General features: G+C 35.0%; 1 protein-coding gene across 2 annotated transcripts in view; it reads left to right on the top strand.

Moving 5' to 3' along the window:
• The window catches only part of LOC125034846 (cytoplasmic dynein 2 intermediate chain 1-like), a 17,013-nt gene that overhangs the window by 4,165 nt on the left and 348 nt on the right, over positions 1–12,500 (top strand). Inside the window, exons 2-18 of one of the 2 annotated variants that reach the window (XM_047626874.1) lie at positions 359–930; positions 1,128–1,315; positions 1,899–2,210; positions 2,325–2,435; positions 2,692–2,951; positions 3,087–3,375; positions 4,300–4,418; positions 4,527–4,667; positions 5,680–5,913; positions 6,002–6,223; positions 6,913–7,186; positions 7,426–7,526; positions 7,712–7,929; positions 8,835–8,989; positions 9,162–9,375; positions 9,864–9,999; positions 10,217–12,500. The exon at positions 10,217–12,500 is cut by the window's right edge and continues 348 nt beyond it. In XM_047626874.1, the coding sequence (XP_047482830.1) occupies positions 398–930; positions 1,128–1,315; positions 1,899–2,210; positions 2,325–2,435; positions 2,692–2,951; positions 3,087–3,375; positions 4,300–4,418; positions 4,527–4,667; positions 5,680–5,913; positions 6,002–6,223; positions 6,913–7,186; positions 7,426–7,526; positions 7,712–7,929; positions 8,835–8,989; positions 9,162–9,375; positions 9,864–9,999; positions 10,217–10,342 (3,633 nt within the window). In that variant the 5' untranslated portion in view covers positions 359–397 and the 3' untranslated portion in view covers positions 10,343–12,500. Of the gene's footprint in view, positions 1–358; positions 931–1,112; positions 1,316–1,898; positions 2,211–2,324; positions 2,436–2,691; positions 2,952–3,086; positions 3,376–4,299; positions 4,419–4,526; positions 4,668–5,679; positions 5,914–6,001; positions 6,224–6,912; positions 7,187–7,425; positions 7,527–7,711; positions 7,930–8,834; positions 8,990–9,161; positions 9,376–9,863; positions 10,000–10,216 lie in introns of both variants that reach the window. The other variant, XM_047626873.1, reaches the window with a different exon arrangement.

The following is a 12,500-nucleotide window of genomic DNA, read 5'->3' as shown; positions in this document are numbered from 1 at the left end:
GTACAGATAATTAAAGTTGAATTGAATATTGTGATGAAATAAAAAGTCATTAGAGATAAGATAAATACTTATGATGATGAAACTAGTTGATATAGATTAAGTAGATAATTAGAAAATCATTAATTAAATCTTGATTAAAAATGACATAATTGATTGGAAGTACATAATTATACTATAAATGAATCATAAAAATATAAATCATTCCTTTATTCGTTGTGAATATAGTCCTCTGTTTTTGGAGACTCCTGTTGAGTGTTCCTATTATTCGACTGAGATTTGTTAGATATGTGAGTCTTAAGCACATTTAGATGATCTTATGTAATGGAGGTTAAATTACATGAATGTTTTTATTTACCAGAGAGCCAGTAAGTAAGGAGAGACGCTCAAAAGGACAGAAATGAAGGAAAGGGAAAGGGTACCAAAACCCGGAGGCACAGACAGGACAAGGCCAAAGCCCTCTACAAGACCTGCTCCTGCAACCAAGGAACCTACTACGTCAAGGACAAGGCCAGCTCCCGGCGCACCCAAACCCTCCTCGTCCTCGTCAAAATCATCGTCCTCTGGAACCAAACCTTCAACGAGTGGTGCAAAATCATCCTCATCCACGTCAAAGTCATCATCGTCCACATCAAAATCGTCATCGTCCAGAGCCCCTGCATCGTCATCCAGAGCCCCTGCGTCATCATCCAAAGCCCCTGCATCATCATCCAGAGCCCCTGCATCATCATCCAGAGCCCCCGCATCATCATCAAAGTCTCCAGCAACAAAATCATCGACAAGGTCATCCTCAAAGCCCCCGTCAGATTCATCGAGGGCTCCAAAGGCTGCAGCCTCAACCTCCTCCTCAAAATCCAGGTCGTCTTCAAAGCCAGACGAGAAGCCATCAGCAAGTAATGCCAGACCTCCAAGACCAAGTAACAAAGATGTCAGGTGAGACAGGATGAGCAACATCCCCTTGTTTATGTGTATATTTTCAGTAAAGTTCAAATCTTCCTTGAGAGTTGGAAATGAGTGAGGTGAATCCTCTAATCAAAGAGGATATTTATGAATATTAACTTACTGGAATACCATTCTGTAAGAGAAAATGCATTACATAGTCTTTCTAATTTAAGATCTAATCATACAAGTTCAAGGAGACCAGGGGATTCAAGGTCGCCGTCCAAGGCAGACCGAGAGTCTCGCAGGGGGGAGAAGCCCACCTCCAAGTCATCGTCAAGCGGTAGCAGCAGGACAAAAGACCGTGAGCGAAGTAAAGATGAAAAACGTTCTGATCCAAAGTCAAAGGACAGGAGTAGCACTTCCAAAAGCCAGAGAGGTAAAGAAATATCAAAATTCTCAGGCTCATTACTGTTTTGAGTCACTGAAGAGTATGAAATATGAAGCTTCCTTGACTTAAGATGAAATTTTATTTGTGTATTATTGCATCTGGTCTTGCATGAAAGTAACTGAATAAAATTGTTTAGTTATCATTTAATGCATATATATTTATATCTTGTATGGAAGACATCTGTAAACTATAGATATAATTTTTATTGCCTCAGTATGTAAGTTTTAACAGTATAAGTGCATGAGCTATTGAATTTTTTATGTGACAAGATATGTCTTGTCATGTATAAACAATTTTTCCTGAGGAACCAGTTATAAGGTCAAATATAGTAAGTTTTATTATAAGGAAAGAATAAATTGAAGCTCTTGTGTATAAGTTTCCACTGAACTTTAATTACCTGATATATTAATATATTCATGATCATGAACCTTGTGATTAAATTCATTCTTGAATTACATTTACTGGCATAAAAAGCTGTCAGTATCGTTTAGCTTGTATAATGTATAAAACAGTAATACTCATACAACTAATTAAAAGAAGCGTAAATTTTAATCTTCTATATATCCACCAGATACTTCAGTAAGAAAAGAGAGAGACAAAGGCGACAGTGTGAAATCATCGAGCAGAAGTAAGCGAAGCAATGATGAGGATTCAACATCAGCTGCAAAAGACAGAGGTAAAGGAGATCATGTAAAATCATCCAGTAGAAGTAAGCACAACAACGATGATGAGCCACCTTCAGAAAGAGGACCGAAGGAGCACAAAGAGAAACCAAAGGAAAGAATCAAATCCAGCAAGTCCGATAGAATCAAGAGTTCTCGAACGAAAGAGAGACCTGCCGCAGAGCAAATTGTACCAAGGGAGGAAGCAAGTGAAGAACAAGGTAAATGGGCTTAATTTTTTTCTTCTTCTTTTAATTTTTTTTTGGCCATGATAGAAAAATTCTTAATATGTAAACTGTCATTTTGTAATAGAAATAAACTGTCTTTATTCATAGATTCTGGTGTTGGTGTGAATCTGAAGGGCCCTGTGATCAGTCCGAACGGCCTAGGATCAGACATGGACGCAGTTGACCAGAACCAAAATAGTCTTGAAACAATGGAGTCAGGTATTGGTTAACAGTATTTTGGTGCGGGAATGTTTTTCTTTACTTTTTTCTTTACTTATCTTTTCAGTAGATATGTGTTTTTGTTTCTTTCTGTGACATATGTGTATGTAAATGGAAATAATGGGAGTTGAAGTATTTTAGGGTAATAAAGCATAAATTACTATTTTTTCAAAAAAGTTTTTGGCCTTTAGAACATAGCTTTAGAACTTCAACAGTACTTCTTTTCAAAAATCCTAAAAACTTCAATAATCATCAGGAATATCGCTATCATCACCAAGAGACCTAAGCGAAGTTGATGTAGAGGAGTCCATATCTTCAAAGATGGTTGAGGTTGACGAAGAGCAGGAAGAAGATCTCGATGAAGAGGATGAGGCTATGATCGACAACGAAGAAAGTTTCCTGGACAGCCATATGGAGGGCAAATTTTCCCAGGATGCAAGTATGGACATGGCAGGTGAAACAAACCAAACACAGGGTGATGATGAAGATGACGATGATTATGAGGAAGATTTTGAGGTAAGTCATGAAGAAGAGATTTGGCTTCAAGCACATCCTTTAGATCTTTCGGTGGAAATTCTTATTAGCTATGTAATATTCTATTAAAAAAAATAGCATTACATGAAGTTTGATGTTGTGGTCGTTCTTTTACAGGATTATGAGTCAGACTTTGAAGATGATGATGGAGATGAGGATGAAGATGATGATGATGAAATGGATGATGATAGTGTTGATAGTGAAGCTGAAGATGACAGTGCTGATGAAGATACTGAAGAAGATAGTGATGTAGGTGAGACAGATCCTAATATGGCTGAAGTACTGAAAGCTTTACAAGAGGAAAATGAAATGAAGAAGAGAGTGCAACGTACAGTTGTTTTTGATGAACCAGAGGTGGATGAAGATCCAGAACCATTACCGGCACAGCATGAAGAACCTAAAATTGGTATAACTGTTTTGACAATATTTGAATTTTTTCCCCATATATATATTTTTTCTTTTTTTCTTTCCTATTTTCTTTTTTCCCATCCTTTTGAATTTTTCACATCCATTTGCATTTTTTTTTCTCTGAATCCTGGGGATGAATTTTGAATTATAGGTAGTTAGAAGCACCTATACAGCTAAAAAGTTACTGAATTGAATAGTAAATCACTCAGTTTTTTATGTACTGGCTAATATGATAGGCATAACCTCTACCCCCACAATTACTAGTTTATGATATTTCAGTATTTGTAGTCTCTGTTGATATTTGATACAAACAGAACATCTTATTTTTACATGTACTACTATCTCTCTCTCTCTCTCTCTCTCTCTCTCTCTCTCTCTCTCTCTCTCTCTCTCTCTCTCTATATATATATATATATATATATATATATATATATATATATATATATATATATATATATATATATATATATATATATATATATATTTACATATATATATACATATGTATAAATAGAAGTTCAAAAATTTGGTGTGAAGTCTCTTTTGTATGATTTTAGGGGTCTTTTTACCAAAATTAAAACTGAAAACATATAATAACTGTTGACCACCATGAATGTTACAGAAAAAAAGGGTATTGAAAGGGAGCCAGGCCCTCTTTGACCAAATTCAAAAAATAGCTTTAGTTTTGTAGAATAGTGTGTAAGACCATTTTCAGTTTATTAGCAAAAAATGAAATTTGTGCTCTTATATGGCTTGTTCCCTTAAATAATATATATAAAAGGCAACAAATTTTATCACATTATCATACAAGATGAAGTGTATTAAAAATAAAAAGGAAAATAGCCCTTTTTATGTTCATTGTGGATATCATCATTATATACTGAAGAGTGATAATCAAATAATTACTGTTTTCTATGTCCAGAACCAGTGTTGGACACTTACCCCACAGTTAAACCTGCTGAGGCTCCTAACCAGAGACCAAAGACCTCTCGATCTTTTGTCAACTTCGCTGTTGCTAAGCAGAAGCAGACTGCAGCACAGGTATGTTTGAAGTAATATAGTGATAAGTGCCTTTGTTAAAAAAAGGAAAATTATTCATTCTATATAATTTTGATGAAGAATACTCATTTTTAATGTTGTATGTTACAGCTGTCTTCTAAAATGAGCACTCGAGGGCAGAAGCTGTTGAACATGATACAGCTGGACACTGTTACAGTAGAATTACTGACCTTGGCACCAGTTTCCTACGAGGCATATATTTCCAGCTTTGGGCATTCTAACAGACAACAGGTACAGAACATTTATGGAATGTTGTTTTGTAAAATTGGTTTGACCAAAAAAAAGAAGAGAAAAAAGAGAAAAATCTTGGAATCTTAGCCATTATGTTACAGCAAAGTAATCTCTTGAAATTGCATTAAATAGTGGCTGATGACATGAATATTACATTTTGATAATAGATGGAAAAAAAGCAAATTAACCTACATCTACATTATACATAGTAGTTAATGGCAATGATAAAAGTAAAGTTCTCTAGATTTTTGTTTATCCTTTATATTTCTGTTTGTTTGATGTTGCACGTTCTTGTTTTATTTGGATTTGTGTACTTATATGCTTATGTGCAGGTGTGAATAAGTAATAATATATATATATATATATATATATATATATATATATATATATATATATATATATATATATATATATATGTGTGTGTGTATGTATATATGTGTGTGTATATATATATGTGTGTGTATATATATGTGTGTGTATATATATGTGTGTGTATATATATGTGTGTGTATACATGTAAATATATATATATATATATATATATATTATATATATATATATATATATTATATATATATATATATATATATATATATGCACACACACACACACACACACACACACACACACACACACACACACACACACACACACACACACACACACACACACACACACACACACACACATACGTATGTATATATATACATTTTTATATATATGTGTATGTATATATCTATATATATATATATATATATATATATATATATGTAACTATATATATATATATATATATATATATATATTATATATATATGTAATTTATATATATATATATATATATGTATGTGTGTTTGTGTGTGTGTATGTATGTATGTATGTATGTATGTATGTATGTATGTATCTATGTATGTATATGTATAGATGTGTATATATATATATATATATGTTTAGATAGATAGATAGATAGAAATTTATACATTTATATATGTTCTGCCTTCTTGTGATGCAGGTGAGCATCCAGACAAACGAGGATGCTTTGAGTGAGGAAGTCCAGACTGATGAAATTCTGAAAAGGGATAAGTGGACCCAAAAACCTGTACACATAAGCATTGGCAAGGACGAAAAATTGCCTGGCCCTGAGGACTACCTTGGGGTCGGAGGTGACTTGGATCCCGTCACTTTCACGGAGAGTTCAAGCAGCAACACAGGACGGCTGACCTCCTTCCTTACGTCGGCATCACAGGTGAAATAATATTTGCTGTCATCAGTGGAGATGTATTGAAAGAGCTATGTGCACAACATACATTTAATCTATATTTTTGCTTATGTAGGTGATGCTGGCACTCCTGGAAGAGGAGTTAGTGTGGGAGCTAGAGCACACCACAAAGACAAATGATGTGTCCACTACATCTGATGGCCTTGGTTTCTCTCACCCACCCATACCCATGGGCTCCAATGTCCAGTCTCTTCTTGAAGGGCGCCCTTCTCCTTTTGTTCAGTTCTGCGAGAGCGAGCCAATGATGCTCTTGTCTGGCCATGGGTTCAGAAATGTGGTAAGATACAGAATGATTCATATACTTGGTAGATTAGAAATATAAATTAAGAAATAAGGTAAAGGTAAAGCAGTATGTTGCTATTACACTGTTCAACTGGTAATTTGTTTAGAATGAAATGACCTAACTTAAAGGTAGAATTCTAAACCTAAAGTGTGCAAATTTTATATTTTCATTTTTTAAAATTTTTATAAATGTATGGAACACTTTTTGATAAGTAATGATGTTGATACAATGATCCTAATTGTACAGGTATTTAACCTGATGCCACTGGGGATGGCATGTATGTATATGTCATGCCAACTGTTAAATTTAGTTTATTAATTGTCTTTACGCATAGAAAATATTTTCTGGTTTCTTATCTTGCTGTTTTGGTAATGTCAGTAACGCTATAATAATTATGATGTTTATGATAATATTGGCATCAATATTGATAGCATTAGTAAAAAAAATGCAAACTCAAACTCAAGGAAAGGTCAAATCAGGTCCAATAATTGACTCCTTTTTGGCTAAGTACTTGGGGAGCCATCTATGTGCAGAGATATTTCACAAAACAATACAACACTGAACACTACATTTTCCCAGTGATGTTGGGTTGAGCAGGGTATCACAATGTTTCTTTGCAAAGTCACCATTCTTTATTGTTAAATTGTTATTGTTATTAACCTCCTTTTTTTTTAATCTTAAAGGAAGAAGAATCTGAAGGTGAGGTCAAGTTGAATGAGAGCAGTCTCATTTGTGTTTGGTGGGTCCAAGAACCCTCGCGTCCTCAGCACCTTCTTAGTTCTCGCTCAGTACCCACTAGTGCCACCTTCAGTCCTGGCCGTCCATCACTGGTATTGGCTGGCTTAGAGGATGGTTCCTTAGCAGCATGGGACCTCCGTGAGCCTGTCACCCTTCACACGCTGCATACAGAAATAGGGGAGGTTATGTGGAAAGTTCGGGTACCATCGTTTGTCACAGGTAGGCATTGTTGACATTTTTTGACAGGTGGAATGTATAAATAGTGTGTTTTAAGGGGATTTATTTTAGAAGATACTGTGTTTTCTGTATTGGTTATTCTCACCAACTTTAAGACTTACATTGTCTGCATTAGAATATTTTTAATTTCATAAGTTGTTAAGTACTTACATATAGGACTAATTGCAGAATGAAGATAACTTGATATTTAATATGCTTGATGAATTTCCATTTTATTGCAGCCTGCAATGAAGTTGGCGATGGAGAAGGAAGCAAAATTGTTTCTATACAGGCTGTAACCAACCAGGACGATATGGAAATGAACAATCAAGGATCATTTCAGGTATTTTCCATTTAATTTCATTTCATTTCAATTCCTTAAAAACGGAATTCACTTTTAAGTTAGCTTCGTGAACTTGAACTTATTTTTGAATTACTTTAAATTTTCATGTAAATAGAGAACTTGCTATTTTTTATGTCTTGCACAGGTGTGGTATTACTTTTAATTAATAGAATTACTGCCGACAGGTTGTTACTTTGTCTAGGGATGGAAGAGTAACGTGGTGGGTTGTTGTGCGGGTCCCACTTGTGAGTGCCGTTGGAGACATACTTGGAGGGAAGAAGTCAGGTATTAACATCACTAAGAGTAATTCTGCAGTTGTCTCTCCACATCTGGGAGCTTCACCGTGGTCGAGGATCGCTCTTAACCGATCAGCGACAATCAGTGTGGCTACAACGCTTTATGGGTAAACTTGCAATCTGATTTTTAAGTGTTGAGTTAGATTGTATATGTTGCACAGTTTTATGCTAATTGGGTGTGCAAGAAGATGTAATTGTTATTACCCCGTAGTCTGTAGATGATTTTTTTTTTCTCACTCTTTCTCTCTCTCTCTCTCTCTCTCTCTCTCTCTCTCTCTCTCTCTCTCTCTCTCTCTCTCTCTCTCTCTCTCTCTCTCTCTCTCTCTCTCTCTCTCTCCCTCTCTCCCTCTCTCCCTCTCTCTCTCTCTCTCTCTTTCTCTCTCTCTCTCTCTCTCTCTCTCTCTCTCTCTCTCTCTCTTCTCTCTCCCTCTCTCCCTCTCTCTCTCTCTCTCTCTCTCTCTCTCTCTCTCTCTCTCTCTCTCTCTCTCTCTCTCTCTCTCTCTCTCTCTCTCTCTCTCTCTCTCTCTTCTTTCCAAGTAGGTTAAACTTGAAAAAGTCCCCCCCCCCCAACAAAAAAAAAAAAAAAAGGAAATATAAATTCATTCTATGGTCCAGATGAAGTGTTGATAAGGATGAATTTTATATATAAAGGAGATAAAGGATGGATGTGCGTAAAATCTACAGCTTTCAACACTGATCATTTTTTATTTATGAAGCATGTGTTTAGACTCAGTATGTAACCACAAACTTTTTGAGTCGTAAAGAGTTACAGAGATCCAGAAAAATATGAATCATTTCTGCCGATAAAAGGGGGAGAGGGATAATTTTTGTTATTAGAAATTTTCAGTTTTACTTGTTGGCATTACTCTGATTCTGAATTTTGGTGTTTTTAATATACAGCATTTCCTAAGCTCATCTTGCTATGTAACTAATGGATGCCTATCTTATATGCCATGTAAAATTCAAATGAATTTTGCTTATAATTTTTTATAATTTTTTTTTTTTTTTCCAGTGAGGAAGTACTTAGTGATGCGATTTTATGCCATGATCTGAGGTTAGATTTAAGTGACCCAAGTCAGCTGTACGTTGCAACTGGGAGTGGAGCGGTTGCTCACTGTTCCCGCCACTCTTCACGTATGCATCCACGGGCCTACTTGCCTGAAATTGGTAGGTGCTGCGAAAACCTCTACGAGTTAATTGAGTTGATTAATTTCTTGAATGAATACTATTATCATTAAATTAATTAATTGATGTTTATGCTGCCAAGTAATTGTACCAATATTTTTCAGAATTCATGAGCTTTAATTTATTGGTTGAGTACTATATTTTTCCAAAACAGAACCTGGATGTGAAGCGCTCTGCCTTGCTATATGTCCTCATGACCACCGGTACATACTCGTTGGAGGCAGTGACGGTGTTGTGAGACTCCACAGCACTGCCCTGGAAAGGCCTCTAACATCCTGGCAGTCCTCTCCTGACTGTGTCCCTGTGGTGGACCTCCAGTGGTCACCTGCCCGACCTTGTGTCTTTTACGTGCTGGATGCTAATGCTAGGTTAGTCTTTGATTGAGTTTAGTTGTTGTGGAGGAATATGGGTCTTTATTAGAAATAACAAGTATGATTTTATCATGTGTGATTTTTTCTGAAAGATTATACTGAAGGCTATCTCTCAAAAAGACGTTTACTTAGCATCTTTATACATGAAATGCAGCCTTATAAACATCTTGAATAGCATATTCTTGGAGATGGTGAGAGCTTCTTGAATTTTGTGATTTATGTTTGATTTTAGTTTTATTATTGTTGTCTCTCATATTCTTGTTACATCTGAGACTGTTGTAATGTTCTTGGATAAGGATCCAATTGATAATAAAATAGTGGAATAAAATTTTGCTCTGGATTATTAGCATATATGAAAAGATGAAGAGGAAATATTATTATTATTATTATTATTATTAAATATAAGCATTAATATTACCAATAGCACTGAATACCTAGAAAGCAATGTCATAGATTGTTTCTTATTTTTTGTGTTCTTTTTAAAGGTTACATATATGGGACCTCAGTGCAGGTGACATCTTCCCAGTGCTGACAGTAGAAACAGGAGGCTTAGTAGGTGGAGTTTTAAGCTCATTCCACATTGCTCCCACAAAGAGAACTTCACATCAGCCTCTCCATGGTGTAAGTGGTTGTCATGAAAATACCAAGATTACGTATAAAGTGAAGTTTGCATATGATTTTGATGATGGGGTTGCTATTTTTACTACTACCAATGATGATAATTAATTTTGGATTTGCTTAACTTTAGTTTTGCAGTAAGAAAGTCTCTCTTCTAAAAATGGCATTATTATCTTATGTAAAATTATATTGTTATATCTCTCTTTTTTGCTCTTCACAGGTGTTTGCAAATGACCAGGGAGAGTTGGTGCTGCGGCAGGTCAGTCCTGAATTTTGCACACATCAAGTACTCGAAGATTACAACACAGAGCTGGAAAGGTTTACGTACTATGTCAATATTATTTAGAATCTTGCGCAGGTACAACATTCCTCTGTTTTGTTGTTTTAGGGTAATATAAGAAATTTATACAAGTGGTATTAAACAAAGCCATACAAATATGATTAATTAAATAACATGAAGCGAAGATGCTAGTCAGAATGATCATGCAATTGGAAACAACGTGCTAGTCAGATCTTACCAATGAATTACAAGATTTTTGTGTAAGCTCTATGTGTATATATAGTGTAAGGTAGTATATTTACATATATATATATGAATATATATTTTTATCATTTTGTTTTTTATCTTAATTTGTTTAGTTTGAATATGTTGATTGGAATTATGAAAGTTATCTGCCTTTATTGATATAGTGACAATAATTTATGGAGATAAGGAAGCAAAAAATTAAGTAGGAAGGGAATGTTAAGGAAACTTGTGCCCAGAGGAACTGATGAGGACAGTTATACATTCAGTAGCAGTTGGTTGTGCCTTCTTATTCTGTTATGAAGCATTTATGGATGCTATTTTTTGAAAGGCATTCCCTAGTCATTAGACACAACCCTGAGAATGTATAAAGTACTTGTCATACAAAGACATTCAAAAATTTGTGGATTGTAGTGTTTTTTTGTTTTTTTTTTTCAGAACCAAACTATATGATATAAGTTGAAACGTGTATCTCTTTTTCTTGTCAGTTGATGAGAATACTTACAGAAAATCTGGTTATTGGTTTGCTTGCAAAGACTTCTATCTTTACTGGAGGTAGACACTGAATTTTCTAAACAACTTCTAGATATTTTTGAAGTTAGTGAAAGACCTAATGTGCCATAAAGTTCTTTTTGCCAGAATACTTTCCATATTGACATACAGAAACAGCTAGATGTTAGCTGAGTGTTAGTTTGATTTTAAATCTCTGGAGTGTCTGGAGCAGTGTATTTTAGGCCAATTATTGGTCTGAAAGTCCTTTAAGTATCATTATGATTTTTTTTCCTTTTTTGTGACTTATATCACCACATGAAGATGATTATGAATAAATACACTAGCAATTATTGGTGGTTGGGAAGGTGAAAAGCCTCTCCAGTCATTGGTATTTTGATCTCTAAAGACTGGGGATGCACAGGTAAGTGTATTTTGGAGCATAACCTCTCAGAAAGCAGTGAGATATTTCCGCTTTCCTTTCTCTGCCTGTTGGGGGTAAGGGTATGTGTAGAAGTAATTATGTTTATGTTTGGCAATTAGTATATAAGAAAACAGAGGAAAGAACAGGAAAACACAGGCTTATGCCTGAAGGCATAAGAGAACAAAATCTAGCTGTGTTGAAAAGGCAAATTTTATGCCTTTTGCAGTGTTGCAGCAAAGGAAAGCTAAGGCCTTTTGGGGTTACATTAATGAATAGGAACTGCTAGATGAAAAACAATATTTTGCATGTGGGAATAATTTGCAGACAGACTTTTGTATCAAGAATAAATCTAGGAACCAGCCATCAGGTGAATAGTGGACTTGTTAGGTGCTTTGTAGGTGACTCCTTGAATATTAAGTGTTATTTAAGTACAATAAACAGTTAGGTAAGAAATATAATAAGACTTGAGCTCTAGTTAGGCTCTTTTATCCACTGTAAATGATGTTGCTCAGGAGGAGAAACACAGTCCAAGTAGCTTTTGATTCAGAGTATAAAGAGAAGTTACAGGACTTTCTGTTTATTTTCTTTCAAGCTAAAGAGACGTATTTAAGAATTATTGTGGTTCATTCATGGATGTCACAGCTAAGAAAATTGCAGTGAAAGTAATAGTATCCTGTGAGAACATGCATAGACCTCGGAATATTGTTCAGACAAGAATAATGAAATTGAAATACCAGTAGGTATAGCAAGAGGAAAAATATGAGCCAGGTGATTTGTAAGTGTACCAAGTGATGTATTTGCACATGCTAACATGCTGTGATATTATGTTGTGTCTTATTGTCCGTCCATGTTAAGGTAAGACAACATATATTGTAAATTCTGGCTTATAATAGTGAATGAAGGTCATATGAGCTTGGTTGGTCAAGTTACACTAGTCTTCATAGTCAGGAAAGGTGGAAGTGAATTCACTGGTAAAAAAACTTACAGATTTGTCTTCGAAAATTCTTTTTATTTATTTTGTGTTTCAAGGGCACTGACCCATCGTTTTTCACAAATCTCTTCTAAGGA

The sequence above is a fragment of the Penaeus chinensis genome, chromosome 18, assembly GCF_019202785.1.
Source record: "Penaeus chinensis breed Huanghai No. 1 chromosome 18, ASM1920278v2, whole genome shotgun sequence".
NCBI lineage: Eukaryota > Metazoa > Arthropoda > Malacostraca > Decapoda > Penaeidae > Penaeus > Penaeus chinensis.
Note: the sequence above shows the minus strand (reverse complement) of the source record. Positions and strands in the feature narration are given on the sequence as shown.